We start from the raw sequence: 24,746 nt of genomic DNA, 5'->3' as shown, positions 1-24,746 counted from the left end.
TTTCCAAAGTTAAGTAACTACAAACAATAAAGCATGGTAGCCTACTACATAAATAACTTGTGCATATGTGTATTTCAATAGGATATATTCCTAGTACTAAAACTACGGGGTTCAAATATATGTATGCTTTAAATTTTGATAGACATTGCAAAACTACCTTCCACCAAAAGTCATGTTACACTTCTACCAACATGTACAGTGTACATCATCCTAAATACTAAAAAGTCATTGATATTATTGTTTTTTAAATTTTTAAGTTAATCTCATTGGCAAAAATGACATCTCATTATTTTAATTTAAGTTGTATTTCTCTGATGACAAGTGAGTTTGGGCTTACATTATCTGGCTATTCATATTTCTTCTTGTGAGTTTTCTCTTTATATGTTTTGCCTTTTTTTTCCTATTATCTCAACTGTCTTTTTTCTTACTAAATTTGTAGGATTTCTTAAAGATTTTGTTAAACATGCTGAAAATATATTCTCCGGTCTGCTTATGTATTTTCACTATATGATGATCATGTAAAACTGTAAAAATGTGAGCTACATGTTACAAACCTTCAGGAAGTATGAGAAAGTACAGTAGAACATTTTCATTAACATGAGATGATAAATGCCTTTCTAAGATATAAAATGTATCTTGTTTTAGGGTCCTGAGAAATCATACTGGGATTTTTTTTTTTGTTACTTAGTTTTTATTTCATAATCATAAACTTAACTCTGCAATCCAGCTAGGCAAGGGAGAGAACAAGGAAAACATGGAACCCAAAGGGAACTGCAGCGAGAGCACAAAGATTCTAGGATACTGCAAGCAAATGGGGTGGAGGGGTGCTCTCCTGAGCTACAGAAGGAATGGTCTGGTGGTTAAGATAAAACACAAGTCAAACTTATTCGAGTTGTCCACAGTCAGCAATGGTGATCTTCTTGCTGGTCTTGCCATTCCTGGACCCAAAGCGCTCCATGGCCTCCACAATATTCATGCCTTCTTTCACTTTGCCAAAGACTACATGCTTGCCATCCAACCACTCAGTCTTGGCAGTGCAGATGAAAAACTGGGAACCATTTGTGTTGGGTCCAGCATTTGCCATGGACAAGATGCCAGGACCTGTATGCTTTAGGATGAAGTTCGCATCGTCAAATTTCTCCCCATAGATGGACTTGCCACCAGTGCCATTATGGCGTGTGAAGTCACCACCCTGACACATAAACCCTGGAATAATTCTGTGAAAGCAAGAACTCTTATAACCAAATCCTTTCTCTCCAGTGCTCAGAGCACGAAAATTTTCTGCTGTCTTTGGAACCTTGTCTGCAAACAGCTCAAAGGAGACGCGGCCCAAGGGCTCGCCGTCGACGGCAATGTCGAAGAATACGGTAGGGTTGACCATGGCTAGTAGTACAGGACTTTCTCTGCAAAGCGCCATACTGGGATTTTTGATTGAGAATTAAGTAAATTTGTAATTTAATTTGGATAAATTGGCATCTTTACAATATTAAGTCTTGGAATATGTTAACATTGTAAATATTCATTTTTAAACTTCCTTTTTGTTCCTAATTGTATTTTCATTTATTTATTTATTTATTTAAGAGACAGGGTCTTGCTCTGTCACCCAGATCAGAGTACAGTGGCGCAGATCACGGTTCATTGCAGCCTCAGCCTCCCACGCTCAAGCGATCCTCCCTCCTGCCTCAGCCCCAACAAGTAGTTGGGACCACAGGCGCGAGCCACATGCCTGGTTAGTCTTTGTGTTTTTTCTAGAGATGGAGTCTTGCCATGTTGCCCAGGCTGGTCTCAAACTCCTGGGCTCAAGCGATCCATCTGCCTCAGCCTCCCAAAGTGCTAGGACTACAGGCATGAGCCACCATGCCAGGCCTGTTCCCAATTTTATTGTGTATGTCAGTTACTTTTTATAAGGTGTATTTTCTGGTATTTCATAGTTTCTTTGCCTCTATAAATGGGGTACTTTTTCTAATACTATTTTCAACAGCTTATTATTGGTATGAAGAAATATTAATTATTTTGATATGTTAATCTAGTATCTGGCCTCATTGTTATATATTCCGATTGATTCAAAAAGTTTAATAGTTGAATTCTCCGATTTTCTGGAGAGTCAGTGTTTGCTTTTATTGGTTAACTATTCTCTTTCAAATTCTTATTTCTTTAAAAGCTGCTATTATCTTTATGAACTTCTTTTTTCCAATTTTTAGAATTTTGCCTTACTTTGGTATTTCTCTAGGTTCCTGAAGTAAAAGCTTCATTCATTACTTTCTAATCTTTCCTGTTTTTTAACAACTACATTAAAGATATACAATTTCCTGTCAGCACAGCTCTGGTCACATCCCAGAGGTTTTGACATATAGTATTCTTATTGTCAAACTCATTTATATATAATTTATTATTTTAGCTTTAATTTCCTCTTTAATTCAAAAGCATTAAAGTATTTTTAAATGCTTTTTAAAAAAGGATAAAAAACAAAAAAAAAAAGATAGAACAAAAAGCAAGAAGATAATTCAAGAGGTTCATAGAAACATAGAGTAAAAAGTATCTATGTACTTTGGAATCCTAGTGTCTCCCTCCAATTCAACACTTAGAGGTAAGAATTTTGAAAAAATCAACTGTTCGTGGCAAAATTGTCTTTCATGAAACTAGTCCCTGGTGCCAAAAAGGTTGAGGACTGCTGCTGCATATCATCACATTTCTAGTCTTTTCCCACAAAGTTATCTCAAAGTCTATGACTTTGATCAAACATCCTCTTTTTTAGGTTTAAAGGCATTTGTATTTTGTTTTCTGGAAGCTTGCATCTGTTGTCTACCCTACTTCCCATCCCAATTCCAACTAGATAAGTTTTTGGCTATCCTGACCCATTATTTTCTAATTTTATAATATTATGATTAGAAAATGTGATTTGTATGAGTATGCTTTTTGAGATACTTGAAGATTTACTTTGAGTTTAATATATGATCACCTTTTACAAACATTCCACAGATGTTTGAATAAAATATGTGTTTTTTTTTTCTGAACTGGGAATAAGGTTGTCAGCACAAGATTTTAAGTATATTTATTTGATAAAATGTGTTAACTATGTTATTCAAATCCTCTATAGTCTTTCTTATTTTAGTTGATTTGATCTGATTTATGAGAGAAGCATATTAATGTCTATTACAATAACTGAAAAATTCATCAATATATGCTTCTATTTGTTGATATGTTTAAAAGCTGTAGTCTTAGTTACACTGTTTCATAACTATTTTCTGGTGGATTGTAGTTTTTAGTGTCATCAATTCTATCATTATTAACCACTAATATTCCTGTATTTGTTTGTTGTTGGCATTTAGCTCATTATACATTTTCCATCCCTTTGCTTTAAGCCTTTAGGGGTTTTTTAGAGGTATCTCTGATAAAACATGTTTTTAATTCAATCTGAGAGTTAGTATCTATTAATAGAAGACTTTATTAATATTTATGGTGATAACCCAAATGCTATTTTTTTCTTCCTGCTTTTTGTTGATCACCGTTTTCCTTTTAGTAGTTTAGGAATTATCCATCTAATCTTTTTCTAATGAAAACCCTTAATATTTTAATACACACAAATGTGTATTTTTCCATCAATTTTTGTTTTTAATTAGTACCTATTATCTCTCCTAAACAGGGAAATAAAGTAAACTTTAACTTCCATTCTCTTAGGATTTTCTTGGATTTTTATTTTTAGGTTATTTAATCTTTTTAACATTATACATTAATACTTATTCAGACAACTATAAATTTTACTGATTTCTTTCATTATGTAGGCATTGTTTCTTGAATTCAATGCCTCCTTTTTTTTTTCAGAATGGTTTTGTGGGTTTTAGATGGGATTTATATTCCATCAATCAGATACACCTGGGTAAGATTTAAATTCAGAACTGGGCTAAGTGGGGAAGTAGGAGTAGCATGCAAAAGACTCACTTTGTTAGTGTAAATTATAGTAGGGTAACATGGTTCTGGAGCCAGATTCTGGGGAGCAGAGTAGGGAACTTCCTGATCCCCAGCGCAGTTAAAGTGGTATGATCCTGGTGCTCACAGCTGGGACAACAGTCTCCTGTTGTCCTTGACTGTAGCAAAGTGTTCCATGACCACAGCAAGGAGGCAGTTTCCTTTGTGGGCTTGTTCTATGGTATTCTGGGAGACATCTCTGGAGGCTCAGTCTAGAAACTGCTTCCTCAATGCTTTCAAGTATTTTGTAGATGTCTAATTCCTTGCTTACTTTAACCAGAGTGACTTGTAAGATCTGTAACTGAATCATGGCTGGTCAACCATCCTTGACTATTTCTTCATCCCTGCTCCACCACGTCAGTTAGTATGTTCTGTCAGGTTTCCTCTTCTCCATCTTGCTGCCTTGGCTCAGGCCCTCATAATCTCTCCTGGCCTACAGAGTAACCACTTGATTGATCTTCATTACTTCAACCTCTGCCCGCTCAAATGGCAGTCTTCTAGAATGTAAATCCAATTATACGATTGCTTGTGCTTCATTACAAAACACAAGTTTTCATTTTTGCTTGGCATGGACTGGAAAGCTCTTCAAAGTCAGACCACAATCAATCTTTCTAGCTTCATTTCCTATCACTTATTCATAATCATCCCATGTTCCAATTATACTCAGCTATTTACAATTACTTGTGCTTTTGCAGATATCTTTTCCCCATATCCTCTACCTGAAAACTCCTACTCATTCCCAAAGAACTAGATAAAATGTTATCTCCTTTGTGAAGCCTTCCCCAGTGTTCTTCCAAAATGTGGTTAGTCTCTCCTACGGCCCTCCCTTATAGCACCTGAAACGTTATGTTTTCATTGCTTGTGTATATCTTTAACTTATTAGACTATAAGCCATATGAGAATAAGGATCATCTTATTTAATATCCCCAACACTTTCAATAGGGCCAGTCTAGGATACATGTTTATGGAACACATAATTAGCATAGTTAAGAGGTACGTGGAATTTATTTCTTTTTCTAGTGTAACAGTGATTCTATAAAAAACTATAAAAATTAAAGGTTACCTGGCATCACCCAGAATGGAAATCAGACGATACTGGGGTAACTCAGAAGATGCTACATGTGCTAGGATTCCAAAGAGCCTTTCAGCCATTATCATATCATTCTGTGTCACCTGAAGAGATACGATAGAAAGGGGTAAAAAAAATGACACCATCTCTTAGCTGGATAAAACTAATATAATCCCAAAGAGAGATCCAGATTAAATATTATCTTGTAAGCCCACAAAAGCACATTCTCCTGTGCTGTAGAAAGAAGAGTTTTCATTGATATTTTTCTTTTTTGAGTTAAAAGAAGATGTACAATTGTGGTTCATGATGATGGAAGTTGATTGGAGGTGATGAGTTAGCTCTGATTTAGAAGCTGTCTTTCCTGAGAATTACACTTCAATTTTTAGTAATTTTTTTTTTCAGAAATCCTATAGCTTCTTGGATTAGAATGATTTAGAGGAAAAAAATTCCCAAGTGTCAATGGGATAGATGCATTTTAATAATATATCAAAGATAAGCCAAGGTGTTGGACATACCTTGCTCCTTTAGAGATAATTTTGTCCCTTCCTGAGAGATGGAACTTCACTGAATTAGCAAGGATGCTCCCATTCATTCTATCAGTCTTTATCCCCAAAAAGAATAACTTGTCACAAGTATACCCTACGAGGACCCATTCTTACATTAACCAAGAAAGTACTAAAAGCTGAAAGCAGTACCTGTATTACTATCTGGGGATATTTTCTTTACTACAAAATAGGGTTGCTTACATTTTAAATACTGTTTTTTGGTCATAATTCAGTGATCCCAGCCAAGAGCCATTTTGCACCCTGCAGAACAATCGGCAATGTCTGGAGACATGTTTAGTTATTTCTGGACATTACGGGCATCTAGTGGGTAGAGACCAGGGTTGCTGTTAAGCATGTCACAATGCAGAGGACAGCCCCCACAACAAAGAATTATCTGGCTCAAAATGTCAACAGAGCCAAGGTTTAGAAACCCTGGTATAATTAAATTTTAGATCTTTTGAAAATTTGTTCCTGACACTAGCTGTAATACTCTTCTCACAGGCATTTTCTTAAAAACAAACCAATAATTCACAAACATCTTATACATATGAATCAGTGCAGGCTAGCTCTCTTCCCTTCCCTAGATCTTAACAGTTAAGGAGGCTTCTGTCACTTCAAATCCTTCCTTAGCTAATAACTAAGTTGTGTTTGGTCCAATATAGTCACCTAGTGGCCAATGCAGGCCACTACTCCATGTTTTCTTCTTGATGCTCATAATTCAATTTAATTCTACCTCAAGCAATATCATTCTTTTTTATACATGGAGAAGTAAAAATGCAGTGTAACATTACTATGTAAGGTCAAGGACTTTACAAACAGGAATATATATTAGGTATTTTAATAAAGTGTCAAATATCCCTGGCATTGGGATTTTCAGAAATTTAAATCAGAATAAATTATATTGGTTCTTTCTAATTCTTTCTAATTCTTCTCCACTTTACATAACTATACTATTCCTTCCTAATTCAAAGTTTGATAATAATGGGTATTCTTCTAGTACTGATCCATATCTGGGTAAATACACTATTTAGGGTTAACTGAGGTAACGGTTTGTTACCTCAATTAAGGGAGAACCACTCACCCATAGTAAAAATAACCATTCTATTTCCAGTCTGAGCTAACTTTAGAAACCATTAGGACTAATTATTAGGTCCTTCCAGGGACTCACAACCTCACCTCTGGGGAAGTACCAAATAGTATACATGAATACACAAGACTGAGCCAACTCTCTTGAGAACTAGCTGGAGAAATTAAAAGTCATCTGAAGATTCAGATTTACCCAACATGTTCAGCAGATGGCTGATTCTGAGGTTATAGAAATACCATGGTTGATGCAAATTTCATATAGTTGCTTGTACATTGATCCAGAGATGTACAGTCTCCTCATAGTATGCTGAATTTTTGGAGTTAAGTATCTGCCTATAGTGTATCAGCTACAGGGAAATACAGTTACTGTGCCAGAAAGTTGATTACAGTTAATCTTACAATAAAAAGGTCTTCCAAATTTCAAGAGATATTGTAATAAGACTAACAACATATTAAAGACTTTTTTTCCTTTGGAAGAGTATTTAAATTCAGTAGAGGTAGAAGCATAGCTTCTCTCTTTTCTTCCAAATTAGTATTTTAACAGAACATGGCTTTTGAGTAGCTGGGGGATTACCTTGTGACAAGCTTAGCAGAATCAATCTAAAAATAACTTTTCACTAATAATTTTCCAGCTATTCAGCTCCAGACCTGAGTTACCCAATGTAGTCATGGCACAGTGGTTGCTACCAGCTATTAACAAAGCAGTCCAGACATTTACTTATACTTATTTTCTTTTTCTCTTATTTTCACTTTCTTTTATCTTTCTTCCTGGCTTATTTCTCCTTTTCATCTCTTCTTTTTGTAAATCATGTTCTTCCTCCTCTTTTTTTTCCATTTTATTCTTCCCTTTCTCTACCACAATACCCTTATTAGTTGACATTTAGGTTTTACTTCCTTATCCCCTCTTGCATACCACGCAGTCTGCAAAGTACTTTGAAAAATACAAAGATCACATTACTTATAAAACAGTTATTTTTAATTTTTATTTTTAACTGTCGCCCCACCATTTTATTTCACTGAATGTTTACAAACAACAGTATAAGCATTTGCCATTCACTACAATCTGGTTACTATTTTATTTTTATAATTTGTTTAGTTCTTTGGAAGTTTTAAAATAGATTCTTAGGTTTTTTGACATTTTAAATGTCTATATTTTTAAAAAAATAATGTCTCAAATGTTCTATCATGGTTACTTAAATTTCTAACCATTTAATGTAACTATTTCCCCTAAGAAGGAATATTTTTATTCTATAGTTCATCTAGTTTTTAGCTTACCTCTGTTCCATTTATTTTCTGCATACTAAAATGGCTTAGCCTAAACAGTACATAGTATTTCCAGAGTGTAAAATTGACAACTGGATTTCCTTGAGGATCAATTGTCAACTGGTCAACACGACGGAGTTGTGCTAGTGCATTAAATTGCTGCAGCATTACAAGATTGGTTTCCTTGAATTTAAGGTGCTGCAATGATAAAACACAAATACAGATTGGAACATTAATTTTAACCATATTGAAATATTAACATTAAAGCTTCACTAATCATTCCCCAAGTAAATATGTAAACTTTAGGCTTAGCAAGTATGTTTTCAATTACATTAAATCAACTGAATGTACTAAACTTACGTAACTTTAATTCATCCAATGCACCATTGATGGAATCCATCCAATATTGAATTCTGGGTGACTCTTTCTATAAATGACAGTCTCACTTATAAACAAACATTCTTTAAAGTTACATAAATATCAAATAATGCAGATTCAGGAATTATTGATTTTATGTGCTTTACATTGACATTAAATAAATGTTTTAAAAAAGACTAGAAATGAAAATTTCAGAGCTTTATAAATACAGGCCCCACAATTTTCCTGAGAAGAACTAGTTAGTTGTGATTACTTGTATCTTGCCAAACACTATGTAGGATAGTTACACTGGCTACAGAAAAATCAAATCACTAAAACTGCAATGTTAATGCAAGCATTCTGTCTGTGAATCTAGATGCTCTTTTCTAAACACACTGTCTCCACCCCTATCTTTTTTAGGGAGAATGAAGTGAAAATAAAAACAAAAACCCACCAAAAAGGCAGATGAGGGAAGTCTCTTGGCTGACAGAGAAAAACAAAACAATAATAAGAGATAACTCATTATAGAAATCACGGTTTCTACAAATGCATGCTAAATAATACAATGACACCATAATTGAGGAAGGCTAATTTCTCAAAGTAATTTTAATGAGCTATTAAAATTATTTTCAACATTGTTAGGGGACAACCGTAAAAATTATATAATAAATATACATTTCACCATTACCAGGTATAATAGGTGAATACATAAGGCTATGTGTTAAGGTGAATCCTTTATAAAGTAGAAATAAATAACTTGAATAAAATTATATCAGTCTTTTTCTACTCCACAAAGGATCGTTTTTTTTCAAGATTTAATTTCAAATGTTAACATAAAACTTCAAGGCCATTTATGAATACTAATTTAAATCCTAGCTCAAGAAAATTAACACAAAACTTTAATCTTCCTGCCAGATAGAAACTACATAAATAAAAGTTAAAACAGGTCTTTGGCCTGAACACACAAGTCATTGACTAAGAACAATTCAAATATACTACTAAAAGGAAATATTTACCAGAGAATTAGGAAACTTAATCTTCAGTTTAGGAAGCACATGGACGATTTCATCAAATTCTATGAAAGTGAAGGAGACAGTTGTGATCATTCCTGCCGTTTGAACACTCCAATTCCTATCCAGAGACTCCAGTGCTCCTGAGCCGTATAGGGAAAGTGTATCCCCATCCACTTCAACAAGGTATGTGTCTATGACAGATAAACCTTGTAAAGCATTGTTGAGTCCTGAGTCTAGAGGCCTGGAAAATCCAAAGTATGATTTTAAATGAAAGACATCATGCAGAATACCTAACAGTATAATGACCTGTCAGAAAAGCGCTTCACAATTTTATATTCTTTTTTCATTTCAATAATTAAACCTAGAGCATTAAAGACTAATTTTCAATAAACTATCTGGAAGTTTTGTACTATTCTAATCATATATTTTAATTTAAAAAGAGGCACATTATGAACAAAAAGATCACCTCTAAACCCAAATTATTTCTATCCATGAAAGATAACTAATATTCCCTTTAGTTTTAAAACAACCTGTTTACTACATTATGGTTATCTTTTCATTTCAATACAGATAGGTTTTCCCAATCTATAAATTTTTCTGACTAGAAAAAAAGTGCAGTTTACAAATTAGTATTTCTATAGTAAGAACCATACATATAAAAATATGTTTACAAACCAAGTAATAACTGCTAAAAATAGTTTATTTCTCAGAGGTTGTATTAGGGGGTAACCCTAACTTTCTACTTTTGGATACTTCAATGGTTTTTGAAATTTTTAAAGTGTATACTATAGTTATAATCAGTAAAATCAGTGTAGATTTCCTCCTCACTTTGAAATAAGAAATAGTGAGAAGGAATCATTATTTATATGATATATACACACTATATATATATATATACACACACACACACACACACACCTGCTTCTCATACTGCATTGAATTTGGTAATTATTATTTCCAAGGTAGAAGCCACATTTTTTATATAAGGCTATCTAAATGATAGCTAGAGAATAAATGAAATATCTTAATCCAACTCATATGTTCTGCCTTGTGAATAGAAATGTAACTATTTGTTTTACCCAACCTCAAAACTTAAACAAAGCATGGTTTTTGTTTCTGCATTTTCCTTCTGGGATTTCTGCTTTCATCCAGTATTTATTTGACCCTACTAAAATTAGTGTCTCACTCTTATTTGTGCTCCCATGGTCTTTGGTACACTCCTGGAACACACTTCTCATAACTATATTACAATTTTATGCTTACAATTTTGCCTATTATTCCAGATAATGAGTGAGGCTAGAGATTGTATATTTTTTCATCTTTGGGGATGCAAAACCTAGTAATTAGCTTTTAACAATGTATACTGAATGAATTATTAAAGATCTTCAAACATTTTACAGTGTTGATGTTAAGGGATAAAACTAAGAAAGCACCACTCTGTTGTTTATCATACTTATTTCAGAGGTACCAGCTAACCTTCTACACATTTGTTTATTCAATAACAAGATGAGTAATAACATCAGTCTACTTTAAGTGAATATGCAACCAAGAAAATACAAAAAGGCTCGATTTCTACCAGACTAGCACTTAAGACAATGATTATTATGTGACAAAAATCAAATATCCAATGAGTAGTAGTATATGAATTGTCTTAGATGATAATCTTAGAAAGGTGAAGGCTGATAATAGGAAAAACTAACTTAACAATTAGTTCCATACATTTTGCTTTGTGTGATACATTGAGTTAGATTATATCTCATTGAGGTTGATTACATAATCAATACTGGAACAGAACAAAGGACAGTTTCAGTGCCACTAAAACAAAGAAGGCTTGATGAAAAGAGTGCATACTGCTATTACAATACTTGCCACATTGTACTGCAATTACTTGTTGCCTTATCTCTCTTACTAAACACAGTGATCCTTGTGACAAATTGAAATTTGTCACAATTACTATAGTAGATCCAAAATCTAGTATAGCACCTAGCACACGCTCTGCTCAATACATTTCTTGGATGAATTAATGAAGTGGGACAATGACGAAGTTTTTAATGAGTATGTATCATATCTTAAGAAGGATGTTTGAACCATAAGCTATGGTTTCAGTAAAGGGGCAGAATCAGTGATATAGGCACAGAATAAGGGTTAGCAAGAAGGTTTACCCACATAGGGACGCCTGATGGCCACAGCAACCAGCAAAAAAGTTTAATGTAAAAATGATGGGGAATCAGAGTTATGTATCAAAAACATCAACAAATCCTTTGGGAAATGATGTTGCTCCACATCATATATTTAAAAGTGTCTTGCCTTTCTTTTTCCACATAATTAAAAGTTTAAGAATATAAGTTCCACAATAAAAAGTCTGTCATCAGAAAGGGATTATTTATTTTGTGTAAAGGGCTTGTCAAGTAAACTGTTCAGGAAATAAGTGACATAATAAACAAGGCTACATTCAGCAAAACAGTGACATGGTTACAAAACAAAGCAGAATTTCCAATTTATATAGCTATTACATGCCCATTTGGTAAAAACAAATGGCAAGTCTCCTGGGCTGCAGACAGGCTCATCTTTTTCACTAGGAAACGTAGCACCTAGTAAATAGGCCATATAGCACCTAACCCATTTCAGTTATTTTCTGAAGGAAGCTTTTGAGTTTAGCCTTAAACTCTGGCCAATGTTTACAAATTTGCTCCTCTGGGAAAGTGTGTTCGGAGCTCCATGAAAAAATGACTTAGCTTGCCAAACAATGTTTATATATTGGGGATTGTTCTTCTAGTTTTCCTTGTGTCCTTAGCAGATATGGGCACATCTTTTTAGTTATACATACACACATATTAATTAACTAATTAATTCTTTCTTTCATTCACCAAACATGTCCTGAAAGCCCACTCTCTACAAAACACTGTGCTAAGAATTTTGGCAAATGCCACTAAATCATGTGTATTGATAAGAACAATCAACGATGAGATCATACAAAGGTTTCTGGATATAGCAAAATTATTGCTCACTTTTACTGGGTGACAGTTTCAGAAATATAACTGCTCTAATCCTACTCAGCAATCAACCTAATAAACACATGGGATATAATTTTTAAACTAAAATGACCTCAATATCACATTAAACAAATAGGTTTTTGTGGAGAGCTTATTATGTGTCAGATATTGTGTTAAGCATTGGGGATATAAAAATAAATCAAGATATATTTGCCCTCAAAGAGCTCTCAATCTGGATGGGTGGAGTGGAGAGGAAGATGAATATATATATTAAATATAATATAATGTGCTTATTGTAATATAATGAATATTTAAACCATATGCTAAGGGAACACAGAGAAAGGAATGACTAATTCTTCCAGAGGGGAAAAGTCAAGTTTAAAAAGGAAGGTTGCGTTTGAACTGATCCTTGAGAGATAAATAGCAGATTGTTAGCAGGAGCAGAAGTTGGGAAAACAGAATGAAGAAGGGCGCTGGAATGATTACTTTAAGTTCAGGGGCACATGTGCAAACCTGACACAGATTTTATTTTGTATGGAAAATAAAACCTGATTATGTATAATATATTTATGTAAGAATAATTTCTTTTTTAAACTTTTAAGTTCAGGGGTATATGTACAGGTTTGTAACATAGGCAAACTGTGTCATGGGGGTTTATTGTATAGATTATTTCATCACCCAGGTATTAAGCCTAGTACTCGTTAGTTATTTTTCCTCCTCCTTCCACCTTCCACCGTCCAATAGGCCCTGGTGTGTCTTTCCACTCAGTGTGTACATGTGTTCTCATCATTTAGCTCCCACTTATAAGTGAGAACATGTGGTATTTGAGTTTCTGTTCTGTGTTAGTTTGCTAACGATAATGGCCTCCAGCTCCATCCATGTCCCTGCAAATAACATGATCTCATTCTTTTTTATGGCTGTATAGTATTCCTTGGTGTATATGTACCACATATTCTCTCTTTCTTTCTTTTTCTTTTCTTTTCTTTCCTTTTTTTTTTTAACACAGTTTCACTCTGTCGCCCAGGCTGGAGTGCTGTGGCACAATCTCAGGCCACCGCAACCTCCGCCTCTCGGGTTCAAGAGATTCTCATGTCTCAGCCTCCCAAGTAGCTGGGATTACAGACACGTGCCACCATGATCAGCTAATTTTTGTATTTTTAGTAGAGACGGGGTTTCACCATATTGGCCAGGCTGGTCTCGAATGCCTGACCTCAAGTGATCTGCCTGCCTCGGCCTCCCACATTTTGTTTATCCAGTATATCACTGATGGGCATTCAGATTGATTCCATATCTTTGCTATTGTGAATAGTGCTGCAGTGAACATACATGTGCATGATATTGTGAATAGTGCTGCAGTGAACATACATGTGCATGTGTCTTTATACTAGAGTGATTTATATTCCTTTAGGTATACACTCAATAATGGGATTGCTGGGTTGAACAATATTTCTATGACTGGAACACTAAAATACGGGGCAGGAACATTGAAACATGGAGGGGAGTAGGAGCTGGAGATGAGCCTGAGAAGTCAGATTTTATCCTGCATGGTTCAGAAGCAGAAAAAGGTTTTTAAATTTAAAAAGTGATGAGATTATATTCAACACAAGTTTTTAAGAACCTCCAAAGTATCATGCATGAATCTAGGTACTGGTGTTAGGGATACAAAGATGAATAAGATATGCACTCTGCTCTCAATGACCCAATTCAGACAGATAAGTCAATCAACTTTGTGGAGGACATAGTAGGGAGAGGCTGAATGTAGGGGATGAGCAAGACCATTGCAAAAGTGTCAACTAGACCATATGCAGGCATAACAAAAAATGGTATGGTGTAGTCGAAATGGCAATATCAAGAAAATGAGATAGACTTTAGTTCAAATTCCAGATCTGCCATTGGTAACTGATGACTTCCGGGGCAAGTTACTTAATTATTTGCGTTTCAGTTTCCTTGTATGTAAATGATTATCATAATACACATATTTTCAGAGTTGTGAAAATTAGAAAAAAATATTCTAAACTATGCCTCATACTTAGCTCAGTACATTTTCATGATTATTAATAAAAGAGAACATAGATTTATCAGACATTTAAGAATAAATAAAAGTAAGAGTTAGTGATTGACTAGAGAATGAAGAAAGGGTGGAATTAAGTGTGACTCAAATTTCTAGAGTGGGTAACTGGTCATCTGACCCAGTTTCCTACCTCTGTCTACTCTAAATTTGTACTCTAAGAAAGCTGGTATTCTTCTCTGGAGGATCTGTTTAAAATTTGTTTTCCCATAAAGTCCAATACATTTCCAATTACATTCTCCAACTGAAATATTAATTATATAATAGCAGGCAGAATGACATCAAATATGAATTCTCTTCAAGATTTTTAGTGGTTAATTTTAAGTTCAAAGTTTCATCTATTCAACTTGATCTTTACATAAGAATAAGTCAGGACGCTGGGCACAGTGGCTTATGCCTGTAATCCCAGCTCTCTGGGAGGCCGAGGCGGGTGGATCACAGAGTCAGGAGTTAGAGATCAGCCTGGTCAATATGATGAAACCCCATCGCCACTAAAAATACAAAATTAGCTGGGCATGGTGGCGCATGCCTGTAATCCCAGCTACTTGGGAGGCTGAGGCAGGAGAATCGCTTGAACCCGGGAGGCAGAGGTTGTGGTGAGCCGAGATTGCACCATTGCACTCCCGCCTTGGAAACAAGAGTGAAACTCCATCTCAAAAAAAAAAAAAAAGTCAGGAAAATACCCTATGCCTTTTCAATAAAGGACCCTAAGAAAAGACAGGGTGACTAGCTCAATGCAATAAAGTAATGACTCTGAAAGCCAGGCTAAATGTAGAACATACTCTTAAATGTCTAGATGAAAAGAGACATTATTTAGGAGGATTATGATTATTTTTTTAACCTTTAGGCTTTTCATAACAGGCCTGAACAGAAAGACTTAAAGTATTGCGGAAGATTCTTTTCCCAATGAATAAGTGGTGCTGATTCCTATAATAATTTATTTTATGAATTTCGATTACAACATTCATAGGTGTGAAAAATTCATTGTATGCATTATATTTTATTATAGTAGTGTTGGCTAAAATACCACAGTGTTCGTAGACAGGAAATGACCAAAGATAACCCAGCTTGACTGCATGCCTACAATGTAAAAAAAAAAAAAAAAAAAAAAAAAAATTACACCAAGTACTTTCCAATTCCTGCCAGAGAAAAGAAACCTGCAATATGTCATTTTACTGGAGAGCTGTCCCAAGTACAGTGAACAGTGAAATCATTAGTGGGATATAGCAAAGTTTTAGAGAATTTCTTCCCTTTTTGTGTCTATAATTTTTTCATGGACACTTGTTTCCAGGCATTTAGTTACACACCCATAAGCCAAAGGTTACGGAACATTGTAACCCAAGAATTATCCACTTTTTTGGCATTATGAAATACTAAAGACTATAAATATAAATGATTATTAAAAATGGAAAACCTTATGTAGTATTAAAACACAAATTGAAACACTAGGTAAGAAACTTTGCCGCCCTCTGACTAGCTTTGTATGTTCAGGAATAGTTAAATTGTATCATTCAGGGTCCCAAATGATAAAATTTAATTATCTTTTTGAAGACTTACAGAAAATGTAGAAATATAACCTCTAATGTTTAAAATTCTTCACTTTGTACTTTCAGATAAAAATAGCATACAGACTAAGCACATGTGTTTAAAACCTCTCCCTCCAAGACCCCATTGAAGAATAGTAAAGTAATCAAAAAGACATAAGCCCGCAACAACAACAAGCGCAGCAGGGGAAGACTATTGGCAGCAGGAGATTTCAGAAAATTTCTGGAAGCTAGAAAGAAAAAGTGTTAAATGATGAAGAAGGATAAAAAAGGGCTATATTCTCAAATAAGCCCTGGAAATAAGAAAAAGATGGCAGCCAAATTGCTCAGTGGAACTCTGGAAAGCAACAAACAGTAAGTATGATGGAGGATGGGAGTGAGAAGTGAGACTGAACACAGGGGCATTAACTGAAGATCTGTAAAAGGTCTCTCCCACCTACTTCTCTCACTGCCAACAAGTCTCACAGAGTGGCACTGCAGTTCAGTGAGAAAGGAAGAATACTCAATAAATAGCACTAGGGTAACTGATTATTCCTATGCAAAGAAAACCCCTCCCCACCCAAATCAGACCTTAACCTCAAATATAAATATCAATTACCGGTATAATAAAAAGTTAAATATAAAAAGGCCAAATGTTAAACCTTTAGGAAGACAAAATGGGAGAATGTTTTTAAAATTTCAATGTGGTAAAGGAATTATTTTCCTAAACACAATCTAAGTGGGTAAGCCATAAAGGAACAGGTATATATTTTTGTGTCTTCAGTATATAAATGGTATTTAAAGTCAAAGCCATGTAGGAGATTGCCTAGGGGGAAAGCAGAGAGTGTAAAGACAGCCCAGGACCAAAATCCGAAGAACTCTACCATCAAGAGGTTGAGAGGACAGAAATACTTGAAGATATGAGAAAGACACATAATACAAGAAAAAATCAAAGGCTACTAATAATGATATAAAATGATAATCTATAAAGAATGGCCAAAAGCAAATGATGACTCTAAATTAGATTACAGAGACAGGCTTCAAAAAGAGTAGATTCTAGAAGTCAGAATGTAGAAACAGCAGTAAATTTCTTTGTTCAATTTTTTTAAAAGGCAATCAGAAACTCCAGAAAAAAACGAACTATATATGAAAAGCATGGCTCAAATATGAAACAAACTAAAATGTGGCATGGGTTTGGACAACTTTTAAGGTATAATGAAGAGGGGTCCATTTGAATTTGATGCTATGACTATTCTTAGAGTGGCTTAGGAAGCAGAAAAGGAGACATAATCATAGCTTAATCCTTTACCGTAAAGTAAAAGATTGTTATATTATAGAAACTTAAATACTGTTTACCAGTTTTCAAGTTTTAAATGCTACCAACTGACAAAGTTTTATGATTATAGAACAGATATAAATGACATTAATCTTGAAATGTAAAAGTATAGCTCATAGAATATAGCCAAATTGGAATCCCAAAGACAAAGCAAAAATGCTAGAGTGGGGAACGCCAAAACACTCCATCCCTCCACAAAAGCAACAAATATGCTAGCAACAAAAAACCCCCAAAAACAAAATCAACTTTTTCAGAAATCTGGAATCTAATAAATTACAAAACCAGGGAAACAATGAAGAAAAGAAAAACTGTTGAATTTCAATAAGAGAGTTCTGAAGCATTTTAACTTACCCTGTTACCACTCCCCACTCCCCAGCTTGGTGGTGGCCTTGAAGTTGAACAGCCCACATTCCTGGTGCAGGCTGCTGGCAACAGAGGAAGCAATACAGACCGTATTTTCAAAAAACTGCAGTTGTGTGTTTTGACATGTTTGGTGACTCTCTGAAGGATTAGCTCAAGGGCTTGCCTTTGGATCACTTGCCTTGGAGCTTCCCTAGGGCTGAGGTGGCTTCTAAGTGGCATTTGTTGAAAGTATTGAAAGGCAAAAATGTATTAGCTGCCACCACACTGGACAAGGGATAGTAGCTGCAGCAAGCAACAGACAGATCAAAAAGGCTGAGAAGGAAGAGGCTGGGGAAGGAGATGTCTGGGAGAATAGAGTTTTGAGAAGCTCCTGTGAGTCCAGGGAATCTAAAAGGCCACATGCATGTCCAGGGTCAGACACATGTTTGGAAAAGACCTGAGAAGACACTAATCTTAACCCTAAACTTAACCCCTGGCTGATCTTCAGGTTTTACACAAGCAGGAATGAAGGTTAAGGCAGAGTGGCAAACTGTCTAGATAAGCCGTGAAAGACTGCCTCAAAACAGAACCAATCTGTAGAGGCTGGGAGAGGTTTATTTTTTCCTTTTTTCTCCAGGCATTTAAGAAAATCTCTGAAAATCACTAACTGACCACTAAGCTAATGGAACAGAGATTTCAGTGGGTATACATGATAAATAATATAGTCTTCACAGAAAGAATTAGGAAAGTCATTAAACAAATAGAAGACAACAATCAAAACAAGCAGCAACAACAAACCCTAGGGGGGAGGAATGATCTGATCTCCAGAGTTGTCACATAAATGTCCAGTTTCAACAAAAAATATGATGCATACAAAGAAACAAGAAAGTCTAACCCACTCACAGGAAAAAAGAAATGAACAGAAACTGTTTCTGAGGAAGCCCAGGCATTGGACTTACTAGACAAAAACTTTTAAGTCAACTATTTTAAATATGCTGAAATAACTAAGGAAAACCAAGAGAATAATGTCTTACCAAATAAAGAATATCAATAAAGAGATGGAAATTAAAAAGGAATCAAATAGAAATTCTGGAGTTGGAAAGTACAATAACTAAAAAACTCTCTAGAGGGCTTCAACAGCAGATTTTAGTAGGCAGGAGAAAGAATCAGTAAACTTAGATAGGTCAATTAAATTACATAGGAGTGAGGGAAAATAAAGAGTAAAGATAAATGAACAGAACCAGGAAAACTGTGGGACACTATCCAGCATACCAACATAAACATAATGGGGGTTTCAGAAGGACAGACATGAGAGAAAAAAAAGCAGAAAGAATATTTGAAAAAACAATGGCCAGAAACTTCCCAAATTTGATAAAAGACATAAAACAACATATCCAAGAGGCTCAATGAACTCTGACTAGGATAAACTCATAGATCCACACCAAGACACATTATAACCAAACTACTGAAAGACAAAAATAAAGAGACAATCTTGAAAGTAGTGAGAGGGAAGTGACTCATAATGGACAAGGGATCCTCGATAAGAATAACAGCTGATTTCTCATCAGAAATCATGGAGACCAGAAGGTAGTGGATGACATATTTAAAGTGCTGAAAAAAAAAAAAAAAACCTGTCAACCCAGAATTATATATGGCAAAACTGGACTTCACAAATAAGAGAGAAATTAAGACATTCCTTGATAAACAAAAGCTGAGGGAGTTTATTGTTAGTATACCTGACCTACAGGAAATGCTAAAGGAAGTTCTCTGGAAATTAAAGAACACTAGTTGGTAACTTGAAGTCATATGAAGAAATAAATAACATCAAGAAAGGTAATTACATAGGTGCATAATAAAAGCCAGTATTACTGAATTTTTAGGTGGTAATTCCTTTTTTTAAAATATGATTCAAAAGAAAAACGCATTAAAAATAATTATAAATCTATAATGTGCACACAATGTTTAAAGATGTAATTTCTGAAAACAGTAACAGAAAAGGGAGTAGAGCTAAACAGAAGCGAAGTTTTTATATACTACTACAACTAGATTGGTATTAATTCTAACTAGCTAAATTAAAATGTTAATTGTAATCCCCAGGGTAACAACTAAGAAAATAGCTAGGAAATGTATAGTAAAAAGAACAAGAAGGGGATCAAAAATGGTACACTAAGAAAATCAGCTAAATACAAAAGAAGAAAGCAATGAAGGAATTGAGGGAGCAAAAAACAATATACATCAGATAGAAAGCAAATAACTAAATGGAGACATGTGTCTTTCCTTATCAGGACTTCAAAGATTAAACTACTCAAATTAAAAGACAGAAATTAGCAGAAAGGATTTTCTTGTTTTCGAGATGGAGTCTTACTCTGCTGCCCAGGCTAGAGTACAATGGTGCAGTCTTGGCTTACTGCAACCTCGGCCTCCTGGGTTCAAGTGATTCTCCTGCCTCAGCCTCTTGAGTAGCTGGGATTACAGTATGTGCCACCACGTCTCGCTAATTTTCATATTTTTAGTAGAGATGGGGTTTCACCATGTTGGCCAGGCTGGTCTCGAACTCCTGACCTCAGGTGATCCACCTGCCTCAGGCTCCCAAAGTGCTAGGATTACAGGTGCGAACTACTACTCCCAGCCAGGATTTTTTTTTTTAAAGATCCAAGTATATGCTTTCTACAAGATTAAAAGACACAAATAGGATGAAATGGAAAGAATAGAAACAGATATTCCATGCAAACAGTAACCAAGAGAGCCAGAGTATCTACTAATATTATGTAAAAAAGATTTTATATCAAATATTTTTATGAGAGTCATGGAAGAACATTTTATATTGAAAAATCGGTCAATCCCTAAGGAAGGTATAACAATTACAAAGGTATATGCACTTAACACCTAAAATATATGAGGCAAAATGGACAAAGTTGAAAGAAGAAACAGTTCTATAATAACAGTTGGAGACTTCAATACTCTACCTTCAATAATGGATAGAACAACCAGACAGAAGATCAACAAATAAACAGAGGACTTGAAGTACACTATAAAACCAACTAACAGATATGTATAGAAAACCCCATCCAACAACAGCAGAATACATATTCTTCTCAAGTATGCATGGAAAATTCTCTGGGATAGACCATATGTTCATCTATAAAGCAAGTCTCAATCAATTTAAAAAGATTAAATTCTACAAAATATCTTCTCTGACCACAATGAACAAATCTGGAAAATTCAGAAATTAAACACTGCAGTCTTAAACAACCATTGGATGAAAGAAGAAATCACAAGGAAAATTACAAAAGTACAGTTGATAGAAGTTGCAATGTACAAAGTGGGAAAAATTAAAAGGATAGACTCATCTTGCAAATGCAGACTTGAGGGCTATTGCCTATAGTGGATGAAACAAAAAAAATAGAGATTTAGATACATATTACAAAAGCTACCAATAAAGCAACTACAGATATATAGTTTGGGGAGGAAAAGAGGTGAGGAAGCTGAATCTTCATCTATTATCACAAGTAGTATATCTAAATCTTACAAATTTAAAAAACTGCATAATATACATTTAAAGAAGTGGTAGAAAAGGAGCCAGTAAAATACCACTTAAAAAAAATAAAAGAGTAGCCACATACATAAAAGGAAAATCAGGTGAATGAGGAGTTTCAACTATGTCAAATGCTGTAAGGAGGTCAAGTAAAATAAGGACTTACAGTTCAAAAAGTCAAACTGAATGCTCTGGTTAAGAATTCCTTGTTTAGACAAAATGCAAGGTATAATAAGTTCTTCTAGAAATATCTCTAAATTTCAGTTCTAGGAGATTTTACAGGAATCAGATAACTACAAACTAAACTGAAGAAAAATCTACAACCAGTAGAAGTTATAAGTAACTGATTTTGCATTATAATCCCTATGAGTTATATACTATCTGTCCTAAAATTTTATTTTTCTACCTTCATGTATAAATATCTTCTGTGGCTACTCAACTTGCTAGTTTTTAGGTCATTAAAAAAAAAGAATCAAACTAAGAGAATGTAACAGTGTTTCCATGACACTTTAAACATACATTTGTAGAAAGTAAATCTTTTGCCAGAAATTGTGGATCCCCTTCCTAATGATTCATCATTACACTTTACATCCTCTCCATTGAACCCCTACATCTCTTCTCCCATCTCTCCCAAACTCTTTCTCTATGCTTCCTTCTTAAAAGCTAATGACTTTGTGGAACTCCTAATAAAAATTCTGAAACTCTTGGCAGTAAGCATAAGGCACAACAATTTTCACTAACAGATACTTCCTCTTTCTCTTGGAACAGCTTGCTTGTTTTTGAGACCATAAAGACCCTATGATTTTAAATTATTTTAGAGGGTCATAAAATGTTTGGTCATATGCCACTTTAAAAGTTCAAAATGTCATGAAAGTCATGTTAATAGTCTGCAATCCACTGATCAGAGATAGTTTTGCCAGATAAAAGAGTCATTTAATAAAAAAGATACTCCTGCATTCACTGAGGCTGCCAAAACTAGTAAAACTTAAACAGTGAATAGCCGTGTCACAAGAGAACACGATGCATGGCCTCTGGTACCGTACCATACCTTGTTCTACCATCAGTAACTTCAATATCTACAATAATGGCTTCAATGGATCTTCTTTATTCTGGTGACCTTCACTTCTACTCTTTTCCAACAATCCGCTCTGATAACCACAATGGCTTCCGTATTGCTTAGATTTCATTACTTAAATGTGTTCTACCTCTAAAATATTTAACCTCAAAAACTTACTTTGACCATAAATTCCCACTATTCCATCTCGTTTTTAATGCTCTTACTTTATATGCTCCTCATCTGCAACTTTAATCAGACTTCCCGTCCCAGAAACAAAATCTTCTTCCAATCTGTTGCCAACCTTCTGTTTTTTAATTCCTTAAAATCTCGCCTAGACTATCTGACCCATCATTTCTACCTTTTCCTTTATCATCACACTTGAATTTTTTTATTCCTTGCCTTTGATCCCTTGTCTCTTTGTTGTTTATCAGACATTTAGCTTCTCTTCTGTTATACTTAGCTACTCTGCGCTCTTGGAATAAACTCACTCAACCATTCAGGCTAAAGTTGCTATAATTTCATGGTCTCTAACCTCATTTAGTTCCTCAGAATTTTCCTTCAGACTTTCAACATTTTCCCAATTAGCTCCCTCTGGATATCAAACAAGACCTGTTTCTTAAAAAAGTGTCACTACTGTTAAAACAATGCTAATTCTTCTGAAATTAATAAGTAAACTTAAATGTGATTTGAACAAGATTCTCACCATTTCTTTTCTATTTAGGTTAACTGATTTTAAAGTTCATATGAGGCTGGGCACAGTGGCTCATGCCTGAAATCCCAGTACTTTGGGAGGTCAAGGCGGGCACATCATTTGAGCCTAAGAGTTCAAGACCAGCCTGAGCAACATGGCAAAACTCCACCTCTACAAAAATTACAAAAATTAGCTGGACATAGTGGTGTGCGCCTATAGTCCCAGCTATTAGGGAGGCTGAGGTGGGAGGATTGCTTCAGCCCAGGAGGCGAAGGTTGCAGTGAGCCAAGATCACGCCACTGCACTTCAGCCTGGGAAACAGAATGAGGCCCCGTCTCAATAAATAAATAAATAAAGTTCATATGGAAGAATAGGTGTGTGACAATTGAACTTGAAAAGAACAGTGGAAACCTATTTCCCCTACAAGTTGTGAAAACTTACTACAAAATTACTATAATCAAGAGTCTGGTATTGGCATTAAAATAGGTAAGTGAAATGGGTAGTCCAGAAATATATGCACATATTTACAAAACCTTAACATGAGATAAAGATGGAATTCTCGTGAAAAAAGAATAGTTTAATTTTTATTTATTTTGTTTATTTTTTTCTGAGACGATGTCTTGCTCTGTCACCCAGGCTGGAGTGCAGTGGCATGACCTCGGCTCACTGCAAGCTCCGCCTCCCGGGTTCACGCCATTCTCCAGCCTCAGCCTCCAGAGTAGCTGGGACTACAGGCGCCCGCCACCAAGCCTGGCTAATTTTTTTGTATTTTTTGTAGAGACGGGGTTTCACTGTGTTAGTCAGGATGGTCTACGATCTCCTGACCTCGTGATCCGCCCGCCTCGGCCTCCCAAAGTGCTGGGATTACAGGCATGAGCCACCATGCCTGGCCAGAAGAATAGTTTAATTTTTAAAATGCTATTAGCAAATTGAGTAGTCAATTGAAATAAAATCAAGTTAGACCCTTATCTAACACTGTGTATAAAAATAAGTTTGAGGCCATGTACGGTGGCTCACGCTTGTAATCCTAGCACTTTGGGAAACCGAGGCAGGAGGATCACTTGAGGTCGGTAGTTCAATACCAGCCTAGTCAACATGGTGACACCTCATCTCTATTAAAAATACAAAAATTAGCCAGGTGTGGTGGTGGACACCTGTAAAGTCTCAGCTACTCAGGAGGCTGAGGCAGGAGAATCGCTTGAACCTGGGAGGTGAAGGTTGACGTGAGCCAACATCGCGCCACTGCCCTCCAGCCTGGGTGACAGAGTGAGACTCCGTCTCCAAAAAAAAAAAAATTTGATGGATTGAAGGACTTTTAGAACCTTACTATAATTTTAGAATAAAAAATTCCAGATTACTTGGATAAACTTGAAACTGAAAAAAATAATTTTTAAAAAAGAAATTAGAAATAGAACTGACATTTATTATTTCATAAATCTAAAGCCCAATGCTATAAAGTTTTAACATTATAAAGTGTTATAGTTCTAACGAAGTAAAATTATATTTTGCCATTTAAATAATATTAAATATAGCTCCAGGGCTATATAAGAGTGGTATATTAGTTATATAAATTGTCACTTCATTAGAATTTTTATTCTTGCTTTATTTTTGTAGCTGAAAGAGCTGAGGAGGTCTACATGTGGATCCCAAGTGAGCTGAAGGAAATACACTGATATAAGTTAATTCTATAGCTAAAAGTTAAAAAACATATTTGCCTAAATATATATTAGACTCTAACTGCAGACAATTTCCAAAACATTATTCTCATGTCACTCAAATTAATTCCTTCACTATATATTTTTTGCATATGAAAGGCTTAAAGACTTCCAGCTAAAAACCTGAAGTAAAAGCTATATTATATTTAATTTTAAAAGGTGTTTCAATCAGAGTTTAGTTAAGGTA

The 24,746-nt window shown here is 35.0% G+C and overlaps 2 protein-coding genes across 3 annotated transcripts in view; both read right to left on the bottom strand.

The window, feature by feature from the left end:
* Window positions 1-677: 677 nt before the first annotated feature.
* Window positions 678-1,402, bottom strand: LOC105531280 (peptidyl-prolyl cis-trans isomerase A-like). Of its 2 annotated transcripts, XM_011969173.1 has the most exons (2): window positions 1,152-1,400; window positions 738-1,043 (listed from the first exon to the last, which is right to left on the bottom strand). In XM_011969173.1, the coding sequence occupies exons 1-2, from the start codon at window positions 1,379-1,381 to the stop codon at window positions 884-886; spliced, it is 390 nt and encodes a 129-aa protein (XP_011824563.1). In that variant the 5' UTR covers window positions 1,382-1,400; the 3' UTR covers window positions 738-883. The 2 variants fall into 2 exon arrangements, with proteins under 2 accessions (XP_011824555.1, XP_011824563.1); XM_011969165.1 differs by having other exon boundaries at window positions 678-1,402.
* A 3,623-nt stretch (window positions 1,403-5,025) lies between these two features.
* LRRC49 (leucine rich repeat containing 49) overlaps window positions 5,026-24,746 on the bottom strand; it is a 167,728-nt gene continuing 148,007 nt past the window's right edge. The window contains exons 13-15 of the mRNA XM_011969395.1: window positions 9,303-9,540; window positions 7,942-8,127; window positions 5,026-5,139 (exon numbers count right to left, since the gene is read on the bottom strand). Coding sequence (XP_011824785.1) covers window positions 5,026-5,139; window positions 7,942-8,127; window positions 9,303-9,540 — 538 coding nt within the window. The remainder of the gene's footprint in view (window positions 5,140-7,941; window positions 8,128-9,302; window positions 9,541-24,746) is intronic.

The sequence above is a fragment of the Mandrillus leucophaeus genome, unplaced genomic scaffold, assembly GCF_000951045.1.
Source record: "Mandrillus leucophaeus isolate KB7577 unplaced genomic scaffold, Mleu.le_1.0 Scaffold12, whole genome shotgun sequence".
Classification (NCBI taxonomy): domain Eukaryota; kingdom Metazoa; phylum Chordata; class Mammalia; order Primates; family Cercopithecidae; genus Mandrillus; species Mandrillus leucophaeus.
Note: the sequence above shows the minus strand (reverse complement) of the source record. Positions and strands in the feature narration are given on the sequence as shown.